At 38.1% G+C, this 22,051-nt stretch overlaps 1 protein-coding gene across 10 annotated transcripts; it reads right to left on the reverse strand.

The window, feature by feature from the left end:
- Positions 1-207: 207 nt before the first annotated feature.
- ANGEL2 (angel homolog 2) lies at positions 208-19,033 on the reverse strand. Of its 10 annotated transcripts, XR_009531209.1 has the most exons (11): positions 18,527-18,682; positions 16,864-16,955; positions 16,308-16,633; positions 11,164-11,420; positions 9,937-10,006; positions 8,306-8,727; positions 7,280-7,406; positions 6,807-6,864; positions 4,327-4,490; positions 1,444-2,747; positions 208-530 (listed from the first exon to the last, which is right to left on the reverse strand). XR_009531209.1 is itself a non-coding variant. In XM_060091105.1 (10 exons), the coding sequence occupies exons 2-10, from the start codon at positions 16,953-16,955 to the stop codon at positions 2,596-2,598; spliced, it is 1,668 nt and encodes a 555-aa protein (XP_059947088.1). In that variant the 5' UTR covers positions 18,527-18,682; the 3' UTR covers positions 208-2,595. The 10 variants fall into 10 exon arrangements, 9 of the variants coding, with proteins under 9 accessions (XP_059947088.1, XP_059947089.1, XP_059947090.1 ...); XM_060091105.1 differs by having other exon boundaries at positions 208-2,747; XM_060091106.1 differs by having other exon boundaries at positions 208-2,747; positions 16,864-16,964.
- Positions 19,034-22,051: the final 3,018 nt, after the last annotated feature.

The raw sequence follows: 22,051 nt of genomic DNA on the forward strand, positions 1-22,051 counted from the left end.
CCAAAAAAAAAACCCAACAAAAAACCACACACACACACACACACACACACTTGGACAGCATAGCGCTTGAGACTGGGAGATTTGGTTTCAGCAATTAACCAAATTTAAATTAATTTAATTTTGGCAGATAAATACAAGGATCCAACAGAGTTATTAACTCTTTGGACCAAAAAAAGTAAAGACAAATGGACATTAATTTTAGTGGAGCTTTTGTTTATTTTTTATAAATTTATTTTTGGCTGCACTGGGTCTTTGTTGCTGTGCACAGGCTTTCTCTAGTTGCAGCAAGTGGGTGCTACTCTTCGTTGCAGTGTGCAGGCTTCTCATTGCAGTGGCTTCTCTTGTTGTGGAGCACGGGCTCTAGGCACACAGGCTTCAGTAGTTGTGGCTCGCACGCTCAGTAGTTGTGGCACACAGGCTTAGGTGCTCCGCCGCATATGGGATCTTCCGGACCAGGGACTGAATCCATGTCCCCTGCATTGGCAGGCGGATTCTCAACCACTGCACCACCAGAGAAGTCCCTAGTGGAGCTTTAAAAAGCTATGATGTTACATGGACCCTTTGGCCTCCAGTACACAAAATAATACTTCATTCTATAAGCTAAAGTAGAAAGCAATTTTATGGATTAACTCCATAAAATTGAAGCGCATGAAAAGGGCCTAAAATCACAATATATTAATCAGGATACAAAAAATTAAGTTTTCATAGAGGTTTTCAGGGATGTTTATCAACAATACCTATATATAAAGTTAGTTAATAAATTCACACAACACAAAGTAGTAATCAATGAACCTTCATTTTTCTTTCCCCAATACTAAAAGGGGATAAATATACTATGTGCTGTTATTATTTGATGATGACAATATCTGCTAATTAGAACATACAATCTTCTGAAAACTGTTACTACGAAATGAAAATCCTAGAACTATAGTTAATACTGTGAGAGAAAGCGAGACATTAAACAGTTAAAAGTACTTGCTTATCGCTATAATTTTTACTAGGCAAATCCTTGTAACCCACATGCCTTTTGTGGGTATTTATCTGGTTTATTTTTTAAAAATTGTAGTAAATACTTTAGTAGAAAAACTTTTAAAGTCCAAGACTATAAAGTAGCTGCTGCTTTCTAATTTAAGATGAAGTATTCTATTAAGAAAACCCACTGTAAAAACTTGTATAATTCAGTATAAAATTACTACTTAGTAAAAATGCACATAATTCTTTGATCCCAATGTCTAAAAAAGAGAAAATTTTCAATTATGTTTAAAATTTTTTGATTCAAACACTTATACAGAGCCAACTACAGCATTTTTTAGGCCTGCTCTTCACCACTTTATAAAAAAAATCAGCATCATCTCACACTGCTGCATCATGATAAAACATTTTAGAAACAAAACCACGACAGTTAAACCACAACAAAACAAAACAGTTAAAGTTACTACTTACGAGCATTATGTCTCCAAGCTGATATCTCTCTAGAGTTTTGCTGGCTTCCTCTTATTTCTAAGGCAAAATAAAAATAACCTTATAGCTGCCACTTTGTTCCAAATAAGTTTCCTAATAAAATAAATTTCTACAGGATTAGTTAAGTAAAATAAAATATCTTTCCGAATCCAGGGATCTTTTCTTGAAACTGAATATATAAAAAAAAAAATTACTAGGGAAACACAAGGCATAACCCCAATCTCTGCCTCTCCTAGGTATCCTGCAATGGTCTATGACAGGATGGAAAGTGGGCTTGTGTAAAGCACTTCATCCTACTAGTTATGGTGACCTATATTTCCCCAATAAAATGCAGGTATATTACATGGCTCAGGATAGTAATAAGATGAATTAAGCAATTTGTACAATTTTAAAAAGCATTACTGAGCCCCCTCAAAAACAAACTACAATGGTTGGTTGGACACTTGTGAACCTGATGATTTCTGAGATGAACTACTTAGGACTCAACAAACATATGATCCTCATGATGATATCGGGCCTCTGCAAGGGAAATGAGTTGTGGTTTGTAAGAACTCAAAGATATTTTGGATCCACTGTAAAGCTTGCCAAAAACATGAAATGAAATTCTTTACTAAGAGGACTAAAGAAACTGCACTATATTTAAAAATCACTGTCAAATTTACTGGAATTTAGAATAAATATTTACAACTCTTTTACAATAAAGAGCGTTTAGATCTCACTTGTCAGGCAAATATTTTTTCATTATCAAAAAAAGAAAATTGTTGTAAACTTGTTTCTTCTGCTGTTTCAAGCATTTAACATAACCTCTTCAGAAATTCCATAGCGTAAAAATAAGTAACATGCAAACTCTTAAGAACTTTACATTCTTTGAAAAAGAACATAAATGGGAAAGCACAATATATATGTAATCAAAGGAGAGTCAGGGGCTTCCCTGGTGGCTCAGTGGTTGAGGGTCCGCCTGCCGATGCAGGGGACGTGGCTTCGTGCCCCAGTCCAGGAAGATCCCACATGTCGTGGAGCGGCTAGGCCTGTGAGCCATGGCTGCTGGGCCTGCATATCCGGAGCCTGTGCTCCGCAAAGGGAGAGGCCACAACAGTGAGAGGCCCGCGTACCGCAAAAAAAAAAAAAAAAAAGTCAGAGCTCAAGTCTGAATTTAGCCAATAAAGGCAGATGATCCGAAGAGTTATTTTCGTTTGGAAGTCCATTAACAGTCCATAAGTCTTGTTCTGTAAGAAGTGACAGTCTAGCTAGAAGTTTCAAGCCACCAACCAAAGCAACTTCGGCTCCTACATTAAAGAAACATATACATATTTAGTGAAACAACAGGTTACTGTAAATCATACCAATCTTTTTTTTTTCTTTTAAAACAACAATGATATATAGCTTGACACCCTTCTGGAAGTCTAATATGAAACAGTTTTTAGAATATGGTTAAATTTTTATTGTGACATAACCTAATTATAATTCTCTAACAAACAAGTTTCAGATGCTTGTTTTTTTCTATTTCAGATTTTTTTTCCATTTCAACTTCTGCAAATAATCTTTAGAAGAAAATATCAATGCAACACATAAGATGTTAAGAATAATTTGAGATTGACAACTACCTAAGAAATTCACCCATCAACCTTTCTGTAGTTGTATAAAATCAGACCAAGCCACATCTGAGTAGGACATTTATGAGGTGACTGCAGAATAAGTTAGTATAGTTTGGTCCCAGAGACTCAGTACCCATGGAAAGAGGATGTGCTCTTAATGTTAACATTAGTGATGCTGGTCCATGGCACACTTCCGCCACCTAGTGAGTGTTCTTCAGTATGACAACTACCAGAACCTTATTACAAATTCAAAGCAAGCTTATTTTGCAGAGTTGATCTAGCAGAGAGGAGTAAACCACCTCCTGAATGTTACTAGTAAGGTTACCCTTGTGAAGGAGAAAACAAACAAACAGATGGGAAAAGAAAAGTAGCACTGAAAAAAGAAAAAGGAAAAGAAAAAAGGGGAAAATCAGGAAAAACAAAATAGCTGCCCACATTTAGGATTTTCAGTTTTCTGAATATATTTTTGACTTCCAGTTACTTTAAATGGCACTTTCTTCTCCATGTTAAGTCCTTTGATTAGTATTTAAAACCTTGGGCTTCCCTGGTGGCGCAGTGGTTGAGAGTCCGCCTGCCGCCGGTCCGGGAAGATCCCACATGCCGCAGAGTGGCTAGGCCCGTGAGCCATGGCCACTAAGCCTGCGCGTCCGGAGCCTGTGCTCCGCAACGGGAGAGGCCGCAACAGTGAGAGGCCCGTGTACCGCAAAATAAATAAATAAATAAAACCTTGTTTTCATTGAATCATACAAAGAAGAGTGTGTTATCACCTTTGCTTTTTGAAAACATGTATTATAGACTTCTCTTTCCAGGAAGAACCAATATTCCAGGCTCAACATGACAAAACTGTCAATTGTTGGCAGTAAAAGCAAGGCCCTACAATGAAGGCAGCATACTTCAGTAAAATTTAAGTACAAAACTGTATGATGTTGCTGTCACAAGAAAAACATAAATGTATGGAGAGTAAAACCAAAGGGCGATATGAAAGATCTGTGCTCTACCTCAGAAGCTGACTGGGACTGGAGGATAGAGCTGAGGATATAATTCTTGGGTCATAATTTGCTTTGAGGTGTTCTACTGCCTCCAACTTTTGCAGGTGATAAACTGATTTACTCAAATATATCACCAATCTGCCAAATGTATTACCAATTTAAAAATATTTTTAATTTCGAAATCTAAACATCTAGATGTTTAGCTAGCTTTCTCAACTTTAGCCCTGAAGTTTTAGTTACTTTGTTCTCAAGCAGAATTTAAGATTACATGCATTCTTTACCTGGCTGCCCAGCAACACCTTCCTTTTCAGCAGAATAGAAAATATAATCCACAGTTATGGCACTTCGGGAATGACAGGTGGTTACTTCTGGAATTCCAGTGTCAGGAAAATAATGTGAATAAACAGATGACAAGCTGAAATGGTGCTGTAACTTTGAAGATAATCTAAATTGAAAAGAAAAATTATTTAGCATCCATCAAGTTCTTCATGATTTTTATAATTCCTCCTATTTAAACCACTTTTTCACTTCATTTCCAGACAAAACCAGACATTAGGACAAGCTTTATTTAAATAGACCATATCACAATTTTGCATTCCTTTATTCATGCAGTGATATCCAAAACCCATTAACAGAGCTGTGATACATGGGGTGGGGTGCAAGTGGGGAGCTCAATACTTAACCGACTACTGTGACTTTTTTTTTTTTTTTTTTTTTTTGCGGTATGCGGGCCTCTCACTGCTGTGGCCTCTCCCGTTACGGAGCACAGGCTCCAGACGCGCAGGCTCAGCGGCCCTGGCTCACGGGCCCAGCCCCTCCGCGGCATGTGGGATCCCCCCAGACCAGGGCACGAACCCGCGTCCCCTGCATCGGCAGGCGGACTCTCAACCACTGTGCCACCAGGGAAGCCCTAATGTGACTTTTAAAATTAATTATAACATATTTGAGAGCCTTCACTTGTGAATGAACACATATTCTTAAACAATTTATAAGTTTTTTGTTGTTTTTAAGAAGGAAAATTAAAGTGGCCTTTAGGAATGCTATTTAGAACTAACAGACTTCTGATGTCAGAGGGGTTATATTTTACCATGACTGTTCTTGGTATGGTATATGAGATAATTTTGTACTGCATCTGGTTTTTTTTGGCTGCACTGCACGGCTTGCAGGACCTTAGACCAGGGATTGAACATGGGCCCTCTGAGAGCGTGGAGTCCTAACCACCAGACCGCCAGGGAATTCCCCATACTGTATCTTAAAACAGCTTCTATAATGGTTTACATTTACCCCACACTACAAATACACATAATGTTATGGGTAAAAGGTTTAAAAATCATTTCCTACTAACACATCATGAATTTTAAGGATCTTTTATGTCACAAAAGAAAACAAAATTTAAAAAAACCTTTTTTTTTATTCACCCAACAAACATTTACCAAGCATGTACTAAGTCCCAGGCACTATCTCATCTTATGCACTGAGAATACACAAATAAAGATGTTGCTCTGCTTTTAAAGAGCTCATATGTCAATAAGCAAAGGTAATTGCTTCAAGATGCTCTACTTCCAAGTTTTAGCAACTTTTTATGTCTAAGGACTTATATTTACAATATTTTTAAATGTAAAATAGGTCTCCTGCAAACTGTTATCTTACTACCAACATTTCAGTTTACAGATAAAAGCTATGCGTATACACACACTGTATTTATATAGATACTTAAAAGTATCTTTTCTTATACCCCATTTTGTTATAAAAAGATTTTAGAATTACTCAAAACTAAGTATTTGTCAGTAAGAGTAACCTTTTTATTAATCTTACTCAGGGAAGTTTTTACTTTGAAAGTTTTAATCACAGATTTTTATATATTCTTTTTCAAAAATTAAAAAAAATTGCTTTCTTACTAATTCTTATATATGAGAAATTTTCCCAAAACAAGATATACAAAATAAAATAAGACTGAGGAGAAAGCAGATAAAGAGAATGAGAGGTGGTCCCGAAATTTAAATGTTAAACGAAAGTCAAAGCTATAAAAGAGCCACAATATGAAACAATCAAGACATTTCAAGAATCTCCCAAGAGACAAGATTTAAGTCTCCACCCTGTTGTATTAATATACATCTGTTTCTCAACCACAGCCCTAAAGATTCATGATTCTTTAATAAAAAGAAATCCAGGCATCTTCACCCAGCTACCTCTGATGACCTTTTCCTGTAGTTTAAGAGATATGGTATAAGTAATTGTCTTTTCTACAGACATATTCTTTTGGATCAATTCTCCTATAGATTTGTTTCAAGATCCAGTAAGTCAAAGGAGGCTAAAGGTCCTCTTGAAATCTGAAAGATATTTTTCTGTGATCTTGACCTTTGTTTAAATATGTAATAGCAATAAATTTCAAAGATAATAAATTTACTAGCCTGTTCAGGTCCCTGGACAAGCTGCTTCTATAAACAGCAGTGCTTAAGCACTTACTATTGTATGTCAAACACTGAGCTTTACATGCTTTGTCTCATCTAATCTTCACAACAACCCAAATTATAGATAAAGAAACTGAACCTTAGAGATGTTAAATTTCTTGCTCAAAAATCACACAGCTAAAAAGTAGCAAGGTCAAGGTTGGAACTCAGGTCTACTTCACTTCAGAGCCAGCATTCTTCACCAGCATAAAATAACATCAACTTCATTTTTCATCCAAGTGATTTTTGAGAAATGATTTCTTTACTCAACTAAAGTCAGCAAATGTCTATTGTTGCTTTCCAAAACTCACTTTTCAGCTGTTACTAGGACCTCTGTTTTGTCCAGCTGTGTCTGTGTCAGATCACTGTCTGTAAGAACAAAGAGAAATATATTTATACTATCAATGTATTGTTTTGTTCTAGCTTGCCTTAGTATAGTCCTTTTACTCTAGGAACAATATTTAAGACATATCTAGTTTAGATAGATGCCTAGTTAAATGGTTCATTCTCGTATCTATGTTTTGATGATCTCCAGAATTAGCAAAAATAAAACACAAACATTTCCAAAGCAACATGCAAGTAATTCACGCAAAGATAATTTTGGAAGCTGAATTTTAAAAAGGTAAATTTAGAGCTCTTAAAAAAAAGGAATAAGCAAACAACTATATGCTTTTATATATGAATATTCATCACTGAGATGTTATCCCTTTAAAAATTTAGTTTTATGTCTTCAAATGGAACACTATTATCAAGAAGACTGCCAAAATGTATTGCAAACACTTACCTGTCTTTTCTACTTTTGGTACCTGCTGTACCTCATACACACAGTTCTGTGAGATACCTAGGTTTGGGGGCCAAATTGGAATAGATAAAATTCTTTGTCCCCGTGAAGACTGTTCCTGGCCAGATACCTAAACAAAATTTCAACAGGTATCTTAGGTGAATAGATTTTAAATAGTTTGTGTACTGAAAAGTTTATTTCTTAGATAAAAGGGAATCCAAGAATGGTAAATATTACCCTTTATTCATTACATTGATTATTTGTGCTTATAAAATCTTGTTCAAATACAGTTCAGAAAGCACTTATTATTTACATGTAAATGGCAATCTTTTCCTATGCATGTTTTTGTCTAATTTGGAAATCTAAACGATCTATAGTTTTGGACTAATACTGTTCCTCCTTTTTTACTACCTGCAATATATTTCCTTTTACATAAAATACTAAGAGAGATCAACTCTTATAAAATTTCAAACTATCATTCAAAACTCAGTGGTGGAGAGTTTATTTTGGTTAAATATACCGAAGATGAAATTATCTAAAGTAAGCAAAAGAAAGTACACTTAAAATAAAAACATGGGATAAATTACTCAGCTAAAGAATTAAAATATTTATCACTGTATAAAGGGAAACTTATATAATAAATAAATACTAAATTACTGTTTTGCCAACTATATTGCCCACATCCAGCATTCAAAATTCTATTCTGCCACCTTGTAAGTAATTCCTTATTTATGCAGTACTCATGTCTGTCAATGCTTTCATTTTTCTTCTCCTCCCCCATTCTGAATTTTTTACTGCCTGTCAATTCCTCCAAGCAGAATGTTGCCACAAATAGATGGAAATTCAATAGGTCAAATTCAATCAAGTAAAATAATTACTTATCAGTAGCTGTAGCTCATCATCACAGGTTGGTAAAGTGAGGGTACTGACTCATCAAGGTTTTCAAACAGCCCTGTGATGACTATCCTTACTTTACAACCAAGAGAGAGACTAAGTCCACCTCCTAATGATGAGGAAACAAGCACGTACCTTTCCTATGGCAAGTCCTTCATAATTCAATTTCCCTTCCTTTATAAAACTATACAGTGGAGAACCAGGAACAGAATTAAAGTCACCACACATAACAATGGGGCAGAAGCTGCCATCTTTCTGATGGGCAACACTGGAAATCTCTGCCAGAAGCATTGCCAGTTGGGTCAGTTTAATATCACCTCGCCTTGGGTTATACAACAGATGTGTGTTAGCCACACAGATCGCAGGGGAGGCAGCACTTGGGATTTTGGGCTGCAAGAGTAACACTAATCCAACATTGTCTCTGTCCAATAGAGGAACATCACGGCGGTAGAATTCCACTGGGTTCACTGATAAGAGGGAAAATTTGGAATGTTTGAAGCAAATGGCACAGCCATCAGGTTTCCTTCCTGTCCGCATCTTGTATTCACAGTGATAACCTAGAGGAAAGAAAAAAATTTTAAACGAAGATGGCTGGTTTTTTATATATATAAGTATTAGAGGAGCTGTGTTTTGCCACACACACGAAAAATTATATATATGGCAAAACACAGTTCTCCTAATTTTTTGAACAACGTTTACCAAAGTGTATTCTGCAAAACATTAGTAATGTAGGATGTTAATAAGTGTTAGAATCAAAAAAGTCTGAGACTGGGTCAAATAGATTTTTTTACTGGCAGACTTCAGGGTTACATACATGTACATTATCACATTCTCATTTCCATCCTAACAAAAGTCAGAGTCATGACAAAGACAGTGAGGCCTTATAGTAATCTGCCCCCTCACCACCACCCCCAACCCCATATCTCTCACCTTTTTGCCTCTAATTCTTCCCCGCTTGCTCCACTCCACACACAGCAGCTTCACTTGCCTTAAGGCACTCCAACCTCAGCGCCTTTCCTTTGTTATCTCCACTACCTGGAAAGCTCTAGCCATGGCTTGTTCCTTCACCTCCTTAGTCTTTACTCAAATGTTACCTTCTCTGATCATTTTGTTTAAAACTGAAACCTGACCCATTTGCTTTTCTCCAGAAAACTACCATTACCTAAGGCACTATTTACTTGTTTGTTCAGTTTATTCTTGGCCTTTCTCCACTAGAATGTATGCTCCCCAAGGGCAGAGATTGTTGCCTGTTTTGCTTACTGCTATATCCCCACTGGCTAGAACAGTGCATGGTGTACAGTAGGCACTCAAAAAATATCAATATTTGCTGCATGAATGAATGCAAAGTAGGCAGCATTTCTCAAACAGACAACCTGTTTCTAGAGGTATTCACTCACCAAACAGATTTTCAGCTTCTACCCATTACACACGGTGGACACTGGTATTATATGATGATGAACTAGACACGATGGTCCCTGATCTCACGGAACTCAGAATCTTAGGGCTCTGGGAGTAGGCAAAGCAACTCCTGGAGAGGAAGCTATTAAGAGATTCTTGCATACCTTTCCATCCGAATTAAAATTATGTATTAACACAAAAGGTCCCATTTGATATACCTCAATGTTTTCCTGACCTTCTGAAATGCATATTAAGTTTTTTCAAAATTAATATTTTTGGTCCAAATACACCACACATCTTTGTTATTAGCAAGTTATACTTTAACAACCCATTAAGTAAATCTGGCTAAAGTAAAAGTTACACTGTACCCAATGATTCCAAACTTGGCCTGATCTCTGTTCCATAATGATCTTCTTGCACTTCTTGCAAACAAAGTACCTTAAAAGAAAAAAAATGGCTTGAATTAAAACAAAAAAATGCAAATATGAATTTTCTGGTGCTTTTGTCTTTAAAAATAGGTTTCTAAAATTCTAAAAACCTGATGAAAGCTGAAATAAAAAATTTTTTTTCTTGTAATGTATAGATCTATCAAATTAATGTCTCCAAATTTGATCAGTCCCCAAAACCCTGACCTTTAATCACATGAAGCCCTCTTATTATCCAAAACTGGTATTTACCAAAGGAAATACTTATAATTTATATGTTGGAATATTTTTCCTGAATTTACATGTTTATTAGTACTAAATCCTTCTAGTCCTTTTTTAAAAAAATTTATTTTATTTATTTTTGGCTGCACTGGGTCTTCTTTGCTGCACGCAGGCTTTTCTCTAGTTGCAGCGAGCAGGGGCTACTCTTCGTTGTGGTGCACGAATTTATTGCTGTGGCTTCTTTTGTTGTGGAGCATGGGCTCTAGGTGCGCAGGCTTCAGCAGTTGTGGCACATGGGCTCAGTAGTTGTGGCATGTGGGCTCAGCAGTTGTGGCCACGGGCTTAGTTGCTCCACGGCATGTGGGATCTTCCCAGGCCAGGGCTTGAACCCGTGTCTCCTGCATTGGCAGGCGGATTCTTAATCCATTGGCAGGCGGATTCGCCACCAGGGAAGCCCCTAGTCCTTTCTTAAGAGATAATTTTTCGAATGCTATCATCTAAATAAATTTTTGCACGAATTATTTAAATTTTGAATCAAAGGAAATATTTACTGAATACTTAATATGGTGCCAGTCCCTGTCTCAAAACTGATTGACACTTAAAACTTTTTGGATCTTATGTGAAACATTATATAATTATTTATATCAACAACCATTAGCAAGTTATTCCTCCAAAGTTATGATACCTTGTTAAAAACTGTTCCATCGCTATATTTATATATTATTTATTTTTGGGCCACGCTGTGGCTTGTGGGATCTTAGTTCCCTGACCAGGCCCTTGGCAGTGAAAGTGCAGAGTCCTAACAACTGGACCGCCAGGGAATTCCCTCATCACTATATTTAATGTCTTCCCTTCTTACCCTACAAACAAAAGGGATAAAACCATTTAGTTCAGAAATGAATCCAACTCTTCCTTATGTGAAGAATTTTGATGATATTTTGTACTTACATCTGCATCAAAGTGTTTAATTTCTTTCAGAATATTGGGAAACCTAAAACTCCAGTGTAATACTGGCCGCTGGCAGTGTTTATAAAGGTGTGAATTGTCTTCCAATAAATCTTGAGAAAGTATATTATAGGACATCACTGAAAAGTCAAACTTGTTCTCACTGTCTCCACATATGGGGTCATCATTTTTGTCTCCTAGGATCTTCGTTTCTTCTTTATTATGGTTACATATATATTCCCAATGCCGTTTTATTGTGCCTGTTAAAATATATTAGATAAAATACAAAGAATTAATTAAAAATGGATATTTTTCCTGTATATAAGTATTTTCTTGCCTTTTAAACATTCCTATAGGCAATGAACAGAATGTTTTTCCCTAGGAAATGGCAATGTAGTACTCGTTAACTAGAAGTTGTCATCAAATTGACTACAAAGGCAGTAAAATGATACACTGACTGACCAAGAGGTACAAAACAGTTTAAAAGGGTCTAGCAAGTCTTTTGGAGGCTGAGAGTGTGTGTTAATAAAACTGACTGTATTGGGGTCATGGTTTCTCACATCCCCATGGTTATGAAGTGGCTCTGCCACAGACACGCTCAGCAACAAAAGGGTCTAGCAAGTCATTCTGGAGGCTGAGAGTGTGTGTTAATAAAACTGACTGTATTGGGGTCACGGTTTCTCACTTCCCCATGGTTACGAAGTGGCTCTGCCGCAGACATGCTCAGCAACTTCATAACCATGATAATATATTTGTATGTCACAGCTGGCCTTTCAGTAAGGTGATTTCACATTGTATTTTATCACCTATTAGTATGATAAGATCATCAAATGCTTAACTAGGTTCCAGAAACAATTCATCTGAGAAATCTGGTTTAGACATGAATGAAGGGTATATAATGACAATAAATGGAAGCAGTATTTACTGGAAGAATGCAAACAAAATAAGCAAAAGAAATATTTTTAATGCACACCAAAGCAAAAGTTAAATGTAATACAGCTACAGAATGCTAGTAAATCATGATGCCTGACTGACAAACCTAGCATGCAGCAACCAGGAATGTGTGATAGTTTATATTCTGCAAAGACACCATGTACCCTGATAAAGTGATGAGAAGAGGATCAAATAGCATGAGATTTTGCAATTATAGGCAGTCTTTGACTTAGAAATATCTACTAAAAGTAAATATATATATATATATGTGTATCACTATAGATACACACACCACTAAGTATATATGTTTATATATATGTATATATACACAGACACACACCCCCCTTTGATCTTGTCTTCCTCACCCCACCATTAAAGAGGATACTCTTACTGCCATGGAAGCCATAAAAAAAATGTGGAACATTTTAGAGAATCTATAAGCTCAAAAGAAGGGAAAAAAAAGAAATGGGATGAACTTGGGAAACAAAAAGATTTGAAGATGGACTTTTGAGCATGATTAGATGATATGAAAAAAATCTAAGCCCTAGAATATCTCCCTTTTCCTGAAAGAAGGTTTGCACTTCACTGGATGACAATCCCTAAGATTTCACCAATTAAAAATTAAATTGAAGAAAAATATTTTATATATGGGGGAAAAAAGACTAAAGGGAGACATACCACTGTTTTTAAGAGTAATTGTCTCTGAGAGGAAGGATTGTGGTAGATTTTTCCAAATCTTCTACAATGATGGTATATTTACAGTCAGAATATCAACACACTCTAGTGGGGAGGGGGAACTGTTTGAGGGCAGTCAAAAGGTACAAGCCTCCAGTTATAAGATGAATAAATACTAGGGATGTGATGTACAACATGATCAATGTAATGAGCACTGTGGTGTGTTCTATAGGAAAACTGTTAAGAGAGTAAATCCTAAGCGTCCTCATCACAGGGAAGAGTATTTCTTTACTTTTGTGTCTCTGTGGAATGACGGATGTTCACAAAACTTATTGTGATAATCATTTCATGATGTATGTAAGTCAAATCATTATGCTGTACAACCTAAGCTTATACAGGGCTGATATGTCAATTATATCTCAATAAAACTGGAAGAAAAAAAGTGTCAGTACGCTCTATAAAAATGCCAGTGAAGTAAAAATTTTAAAATATACTCTGGTAAATTGACTTTAATCAGGTTTCTTCCCTCAAAATCTAAATGCTGATATCTGCTGCACTGAGGGAATAGGAATTTTGACCAGAGGACAGAAGAGGAAGGTAATTTTTATGAATAGTGAGGTCTGGGTGGAACAGGGGAGTTGGAATTATGATACCATGAAGGTACTAGGAGCCTGAGGAGAAAGGTTAAGAAAAAATGGTGGAAGGAAAGAAAACCAAACTAAACAAAAGTGTTCAACTATTACATAATTTAGCCTAGAGCTTATCCTATGCCCAGGAAAGAGAAGGAAGCTATCCCCTTCCTTATCCTTCACTGAAAATGGAGAATCCTACCCCTAAAGGCCACAACTAAAGCAAATTATACTGACTCCACACAACTACCCTGAGATTTATAACATAGCTTCTATGAGGAAAACAGAACTGATTCTTAAGAACTGATTATCTAGAACACAATTCATTCATAAACTGGGGACTGTCTATGGTTTTAGCCACAAATCATTAAGTCTTTATATGTATACGAGATGGAAAGGGCTCTAGTCATACAAACAAAATGTAAGCTACCATCACAAACTTACAGCACTACCCTGATGGCACCATTGCATTAAAATATGAAAGATGAAAGTCTAAAAAAATCATTCATACTTTCTTGTAGAATATGTATATATAAAGGCATATAAAAGCATTAAAATTTGTATAGTCCTGGCAATTAAGAGTTTGTAACCAAGTCTTTTTGTAATTCCATTTTTTAAATAACTGAGACCATCAGATTATCAAATTAATACAGTGGCTTTCAGACTTTTACAGCTTGTATAACCCTTTGGCATTACTTTTCATGTTATGACCATCAGTCCCTGGTATGTTGGGACTGGAGCTGGGATGATGGGGTAAACACGTCTTATCCTGACCACATTTGCTTTTAATAAACATACAGAAATGTGTTTGAATGCTAGGGTTCCCTGGAAGACAATTTGAAAACTACTGAGAGAGTGGATAGTCTTTGGCCTTCACATACTTCACAACATAAATTCACACTACAAAAGCTTATATACCTTCCATGTCAGGAGCAACAAGGTGATCACAGCAGAGAAGACAGATGAATCAAAGAAAGTAAGCAATAGGCCTGATCAGGTTTTTAGGGTGCCTAATTAAAAGGTCATAATTGTGTCACACAAATCCTTCAAATACCACTTTAAAGTGATAGGCAAGTTAGCAATGCTGTTCTCTTGATTGAAAAGTAGTATTAGTGAAATATCAGAAGTCACAAATATGGCTTAACGAAGAGCATTTTCCTTATTCACAATACCTAGGAAGAACGGACATATAAAGAGTCAGGTTGCAATCAAAGTTTATCAGTCTGTAAATGTAATTCCCCGTCCATTAAAGGGAAAACAACAACACCAGGATTTTCTGAGTACCTACTATGAAGCCAACAGTGTGTTAGGCACTTTGACATATCTCACTTCATGCCTCCACAGGCTTTCAAAGTAGGCATTATTTTACACTAGGAAACCAAGGAGCAGAGAGGTTCAGTGACCTGTCCAAACCCACACAATTAGTGGTGGAGCAGAATGAGAGCAGGGAGCGGTTCCTAAGCCCATGCTTGTGTCACTACACCACCGCTCCATCTGAGAGCACACCTGATTTATAACAAAAGGCTAAACAGAAGAGGAGTGTGTCGTCCTCATGAACAATGAATACGTGAATGAGAAGCTATCTCATGTCATCATACAGCCCTAGATTTATAAAGTATGCGTTGTCCTTAGGAACCTAATTTTAATGTCTCTAAATACACCTTTTAATCATTCAAACAAAGCTTTGTTTATAAACACATGTGGTGGTTAAGTGCTATACAAATAGATTTTCACTTTTTATTTTATTTATTTATTTATTTATTTTGCGGTACGTGGGCCTCTCACTGTTGTGGCCTCTCCTGTTGTGGAGCACAGGCTCTGGACGCGCAGGCTCAGCGGCCATGGCTCACGGGCCTAGCCGCTCCGCGGCATGTGGGATCTTCCCGGACCGGGGCACGAGCCCGTGTCCCCTGCGTCTGCAGGCGGACTCTCAACCAGTGCGCCATCAGAGAAGCCCAGATTTTCACTTTTGAGTGCTTAGAATTTCTACTTAAATGTGTAGTAGAAGTTCTACTTGAAAGAGCACTAACTAATCTAGCTCTGACTTCCAGGTGAGACACTGTGAATGCCATCCTTTGACAAACTTAGGTCAGCTTCCTACACATTAACACTTACACAGCCTATTTTCATATCTTCAGAGGGATGATCTTCACTGAAAACCACAGCTCAGTAAGAAAGACAATTCCAAATTTACTTAGACAACTCATGTATACTTTGGAGGCAGGGCTGGGCTGGCAGCACAGAGAGCCTGGTGAATTGTTTAGAGTAAAAAGAATATGAGAAAAATAGAAATAATCAAGATATCTAGAAAAAAGTGTCTCAAAGTTGAATAAGATGTGGTTAAAAGATAAAACTTCCCACAGACTCTCGAGATTATGTCTACAGACCCCAGTATGAGAAATATAAATCTAATAAGCTAAAATCTGATTCTTTAAGAAAATAGCTTTCATTTATGATTGTTTCTATTTAAGGAAATTCTTTTGTCTTATACAATGAAGCTAACATTAAAAATGAAAACATGATTTTTTTAAATAGCTCTGTGGACTCCCAAGCATACATCCACCAATTTCTAAGAAGTCTAAGGACCTTTGTTTCAAAAACACTGAATCTGAAAATTATTCTTAAATTAAACTTAATGTATTAATCTAGTCCTCCATTGTTTTCCAACTTTAGTTTATATGTAGAGTCACTTCTATTTTTACTGCCAGAAATACACAATTAATTGAAGATTTCTTTTTAAAAATCTTAATTTTAAAAAAAGAATTTCCTTTTTTATAACAGAAAACTACTGGCTAAAAATAAACATCAACACCTCTAAAACCTGCAGGTTTTCTTAAGGATTAAATATGGAAGTTTCAATTACTCTATGGCTTATGTCTATTTCTCCACCAAGATAAATGTCACCTTTACCTTGGTGTTTTCTTCGTTTTGATGAAGGCTCATCTCCCTCAGAGTTCATGATGTAACTAGAGAGATGAATCAAAGATGTCTGGCTCAGGTTGTCAGGTGTCCAGTTCCAGTACTGAAACTGAGTTCTAGACTCAAACAAACAAGGTGGTCTCCAATTTAGTGAAAAATGCCTACTACTGAAGTATGGGTAAGGAGCACGAGAGTAATGTCCAGGCCACCTCATACAACTAGAAATATGTCTGTTCCAGCAACACCTTTGCAGATTCTCCCACGGTGCAGTCCAGTCTCTGCCCAGACTCTTCTGGTGATGGGGTAACATGGGGTATCTAAAAGAAATAAATACACTCCTTGAGGCACCACTTCTTGTTCAGCTGTAGCACACAAAATCTAAATGTTTCCTCAAGGGAAGGTAATGTCTAATATTTAAAATCTGACTTCTAAATCTGTGAAGGATGGGGGAAAAAGCAGCCATTACTTAACTACTAGTGGCAATATCTCAATACTCTCCCTAAACAACTATGAATGGTATTCTAAACACTTAACAGAATCCACCAACCTCCCGAAACACCAGATGCACTTCTGAAAGTCCGCACAATTCAGCTGTGTTGAATCAATCACCAAACGGTATTCAGAGTAGCTTTCTAGCATCTAATAAAACTCAATGGACAAATAAAATCCACAGCAAACATAATACTTAAATCAAATATAGAACACATAAGGTGACTACAATTAAAGTGAATCTCTCCAACCTGGGTTTGGAGTAAAAACATGCTTCTGAACATGTTTTTTATACCAAGGTTATATTTTCCAAACATCTTCACAGCTAACAAAAGACTATCACTACCTCATAAAAGTACCTCTCTTGCTAATCAGTACGTAGATAATTTATTGTTCCATGCTACTCCCTTTTTTTTTTCTTTTACTTTAAAGCACGCTTCTCCTTGAGGGAAATGAAAGAGAATTACTTACTAGAAATTCACCAACACTCCAAACCCAACAGCATCAATTATCTGATACCAATTATATGATAGGTTATAGCATGAAAAATGTCTCCAAAGTAGTGTTATTATTATTTTGAATAGATATATCGCTCTCAGGCTCTCCTAAGAAACAACGCAACTCAAGCACCACCTTCTTTCTACTACACTATTCTGGCAAAATGCTAGGATTCTGAGAAAAACTTCTATCCTTTCCTCCAGAATTCATTAAAGGTACATTTCCAAGATAGTGTCAATAATGTCCACTTTTATCACCAAAAGAATTTTGCTTAAATTGTATTTAACTGTTATTTGACTTTCATATGTTACATTTGTTTCATTTTAACAGCATTTAAATTTTTAACTGTTACATATATTGAGCAGTTTACACATTTTCAAACTGTTCTCTAAACTCAATGTAATTGTAAATCTTTAAAGACATGACAAGGGTAGTGTATCCTGCTTTGTGACAACTCTGAAAGCCATAGAGATTTGGGGCTTGCCCATACATTTTCTATTTTAATAAGCTACCGTATTGAAATACAATACTTGTACTACAAAACATTCTCTATATCTGTAGCTACTTTATACAGACTTTTTTTTTTTTCTCTTAAAATGATGAGCTCCTTCACGGCCAGTGCCTTCTTATTCATTTTAATCTGGGTCTCTTCCCAAGTGCCTAGCACAGTGCCTGACACACAGCTGGTACTCAGGAAACATTGTTGAACTGAATTGTCAAGTCCCAAGACCACAGGAGTTAAAACCAGATCCCCATAACTCATGTAAAAACTAATAGAGTGCTGTGCTTCCCACGTGTGGTACACCAGTCGGTTTCGCGTGGTACACATTTAAACTTAAAATTTTTTTATATCTAAGCATCCATTTCAAAATGTTAGGAAAAAAAATCAGTATACCAAACCCAAGATCTCACGGATACTGCTTAGGGAGACGCTAACGTGTGCAGCACCTATTGAAGTGCTTTTTTAAAAAGTGAGTCAATTTCAAGAAAAATATCCAGTAAGTAATATAGATGTGGAAAGGGAATTTGCTAATAATCGTAAAGGTTGGGATTCCAGTGACTAAAGTTCGAGAGGCACCAACACAACAACAAACCAGTCCCTCCCTGCAGACCGGCAGCTCCCGGAGGGGGCTGCAGGGTTGGGGAGGGAGGCCGGGGACCCGGAGGCTCAGGCTGGCTCGGAGGTTGGGTTGGGGGAAAAGGGCCGGGACTCTGAGGCCAACCTGGTCCGGAAAGCACGAACCCGGCCCATGGCCGACGCGCTCCGCGCCCGGGCCCCGGACCGCGTGGGCCGAGCGCCCCTCCGGCTGCGCGCCGGGTTTACCTATCCCTCAGGGTCTCTGGAGGTCCGTCCTGACGGTACCGCGGCCCGGGCCCTCTTCCTCGTCCAACCCCCACTCCCCACCCCGCCCCGCCCCGCCCCGGTTAACCCTGGCCGCCCGCCCCCAGGCCGCCCGCCCCTCCCTCCTCCCTCCCGCCACCCAGCCCTACTGACCTGCCTCTCCCCACCACACAGCGGCCGTAGCCCCTCCTCACACAGCGCCACGCTTCCATTCTCCCCCTCTGCGAGCGTCCAATTCCCAGGCCCTGGGCTCAACCTCAACCTCTACAGCCGATTTGGCGGCGTAGAGCACCAAAGGCTCCCCATCACTAGACGTCGGGCCTCTCCGCCGGGCTGCAAAGCATGCTGGGAGGTTCAGTCATGCCCGCCGCCAAGTCCCCATCTTGCGCCGCGTAAGTCACTGAGTTGCCTCTACGCCAAATTCTGTTCAAGAAGCATGCGCAGTGCATGTGAAGCAGGGGCAGCCATTTCTGAACAGGGCAAAACACCCGACTTACGTCTTAAAGAAACAGAGGAAATAAACTAAGAGCCGAACAGCTTTATTAAGGCTTGTGGGAGGGTTCACTGCAGTTACTGTTAAAAAGAAAAAAAAAAATTTAGTGTATTTATATAATGTCCTTGGGAATTTCCAAAGGTGGATGCCCAAAGTGGGGAAATGCCCTTCTCTGAGTTCTGATAGAATTGTGGTACTACGGGTTTTTTTCAATTAATTTTGTGGGAACACAGCCGCAGAGCTCACTTTTGAACGTACGTGTGCGTCGTCTGTGACCGTCGCTATCAAATTTAGTATAGGACTCTAGATTCTTGGAAAACATTACTTAGGTGGAGAGCCCCTTCAAGAGACACACACACACACACACACACACACACACACACACACAGAGAGAGAGAGAGAGAGAGAGAGAGAGAACTGCGGAAGAATAAAGTGAAGGGGGAAAGGAATAGTGGAAAGCCTGATGACCACTTTTATAGGCTGTTTGGGAGAGTAGTGGAGCGATTTCTTGGGAAGGCTCCCCCCCCCAACTTGTGTGAATAAGAAAATCAGATGCATTTGAAAAACACTTTTTCCCTCCGTATACATATAGTTGATTTCCGTTACTTGTGGTAGTTATGTTCTATAAAGTTGATACCAGCCAGGGTTCTTGGCCTTCCCCCAATCAGTAGAAATTGATAAGAGGCCAGATAAGGAATTCAGGCAAGGCTTTATTGGGGCCCCTGCTGCAGTAGGGGGAGCGAAAACAAGTAACAGTTTCCCTTGTTTGCTCCCCAAGGTCGGTGGTGACCTGGTTCCTTTTGTGGGGTGAGGGTAGGAGTCTGTGCAGTGGTCGGGCTGGAGGGGCTTAGGTTGTTTGCCTACCCCTTTGGTGGTGTTGAGTGCAGCATAAATGTGCAGTACACCTTTTTTGCTCCCCGCTCTTCAGAAGTGGTAGTTGGGTTTTTTTGGTCTTTTTGTATCATGTCCATAATTTGCCCCAACTTCTCAAGCATGCACGCAGTTATTAGTCCTTTAGAGTTTCTTTGTATTTTGTTGCTCAAGGAGATGTTTGTCCAGGTGCAAGCACAGCAGCAAAGTGTCCCAGGTCCCAGCCTGTCTCAAAGTTACTGCCAACACTGAATTAATAACTACTGAACCATTGCTCTTAAGGTAAATACAATTAGGTTCCCCCAGGCCACTGGTCACATTTTAGTCACTAAATCAATACATAACCTTGTTTTATATGTGTTTGTTTAAAGACACTTTATTTACTATATATTTTTGATTCAGTAACATTGAATTCATGACCAGTAGCACGAATTCATACCTGAGTGAAGCATATATAACACATGTATTTTCTCCATAAGGCACATCAAGGACTCTAGGAACAATAGACAGCATTTCAGCACTACCTTTGGGGGCCATTTTAAAAATATTTTATTTTATTTATTTTATTTTATTTCATTTCATTTCATTTTCTTGGCTGCACCCCACAGCTGTGGGATCTTAGTTCCTGAACCAGGGATTGAACCCGGGCCCTGGCAGTGAAAATGCGGAGTCCTAACTACTGTGCCGTCAGGGAATTCCCTGGGGGCCATTTTAAACAAGAAAATCCCTCAGAAAAAAGGCACAAAAATGTGAAAAGTGTGTCACTAAATAGACCGTGAAGAGGACACTTTTTTATGATGTGAGAGCTGAAACAAGAAGGCAGCACTTTGCTTCCCTAGACCTCTCCTGGGAACATGCACGTTAGGCAACCAAATTTTTTGCCACTCTGCACATGTCCATGAATGACTGCAAAAGCACTGCAAGTATTGATGGTGGACACATGATTGTCCACCACTAAGGGGGTGGACACACCACCTAAGCCACCCCTTGGGCCCAAGCCCTGGACCCACCCCTACCCTCACCCTGTATAAGGAACCAGCTCGCCTCCCCTACTTGGGGAACAAGCAAGGGAACCTGTCACTTGTTTTTGCTTGTTTTGCTTGTTTTTCCCTCGTGCTGCACCAGGAGCCCCAATAAAGCCTTGCCTGAATTTCTTGTCTGGCCTCATCAATTTCTATTGATTAAGGAGGGCAAGAACCATGGTGGGTAACAGTATGATTTTACTTTTTTTTTTTTTGAGAATTATCCTATAACAGTTTTGCAGTTCCCACTGAGATGCCCAATGTATTCATCTGACAACCAGTTGAACTTCACCACCAGAGAAGTACACCTCATGGATTGCTAAATCCAGGTACTTCTTTTCTTGCTCCCAGAGGTGAATCGGAAGCACGATAGAATTCTTTAGGTCTCTGTTTTCCTCACGTAAATTTTCTCCTCCACCAATTTTTGGGGGCTTATATGTGGCCAATAAATTATTTCCCCTTCATGGCAGCAAGGATCAGGAATTTGGTTGTATGGTCTGACCACATTGGTGGGCTCTGTAAAAGGATTAATGATTTATAGAGATCTATTTTCTGTTGAGTGAGAGACAACAGAGAATCTGGTTTGTTGGTTTTGTTTGTTTATTTATTTGTCTATTTTCAGTTCAAGAATTCTGTGTCTACTGGGAAGAATAACTCTTTGATATCTAGACTAGTGAATTTTTATGTTTTACGTTTCTATGTTTACTCTTGACCCATGGCTGAAATTGTAAAATCAAAGCCATAAACTCTCCATATGCCTGTGTGTCTATGTGTCTGTTATTTCTAAAGGACTTTACCTCTCATTTTGTGGGCATGAGATGTCTTACATCTGGATGGTACTAATAAATTAAATTATAAAGTTTATTAAAGGAGCTCTGTTCTGATTGGTTTATAAAGGTAAATAAACACATATAAATTTAACTTCTAAAATTATCTGAAAACAAAGACATAGAAATACTTTAATGTGATATGCTTAAAATAAAAATATATTATTCTTACAGAAACTAACTCAGAAATGTTT

This window comes from Mesoplodon densirostris, chromosome 2, assembly GCF_025265405.1.
Source record: "Mesoplodon densirostris isolate mMesDen1 chromosome 2, mMesDen1 primary haplotype, whole genome shotgun sequence".
Classification (NCBI taxonomy): Eukaryota; Metazoa; Chordata; class Mammalia; order Artiodactyla; family Ziphiidae; genus Mesoplodon; species Mesoplodon densirostris.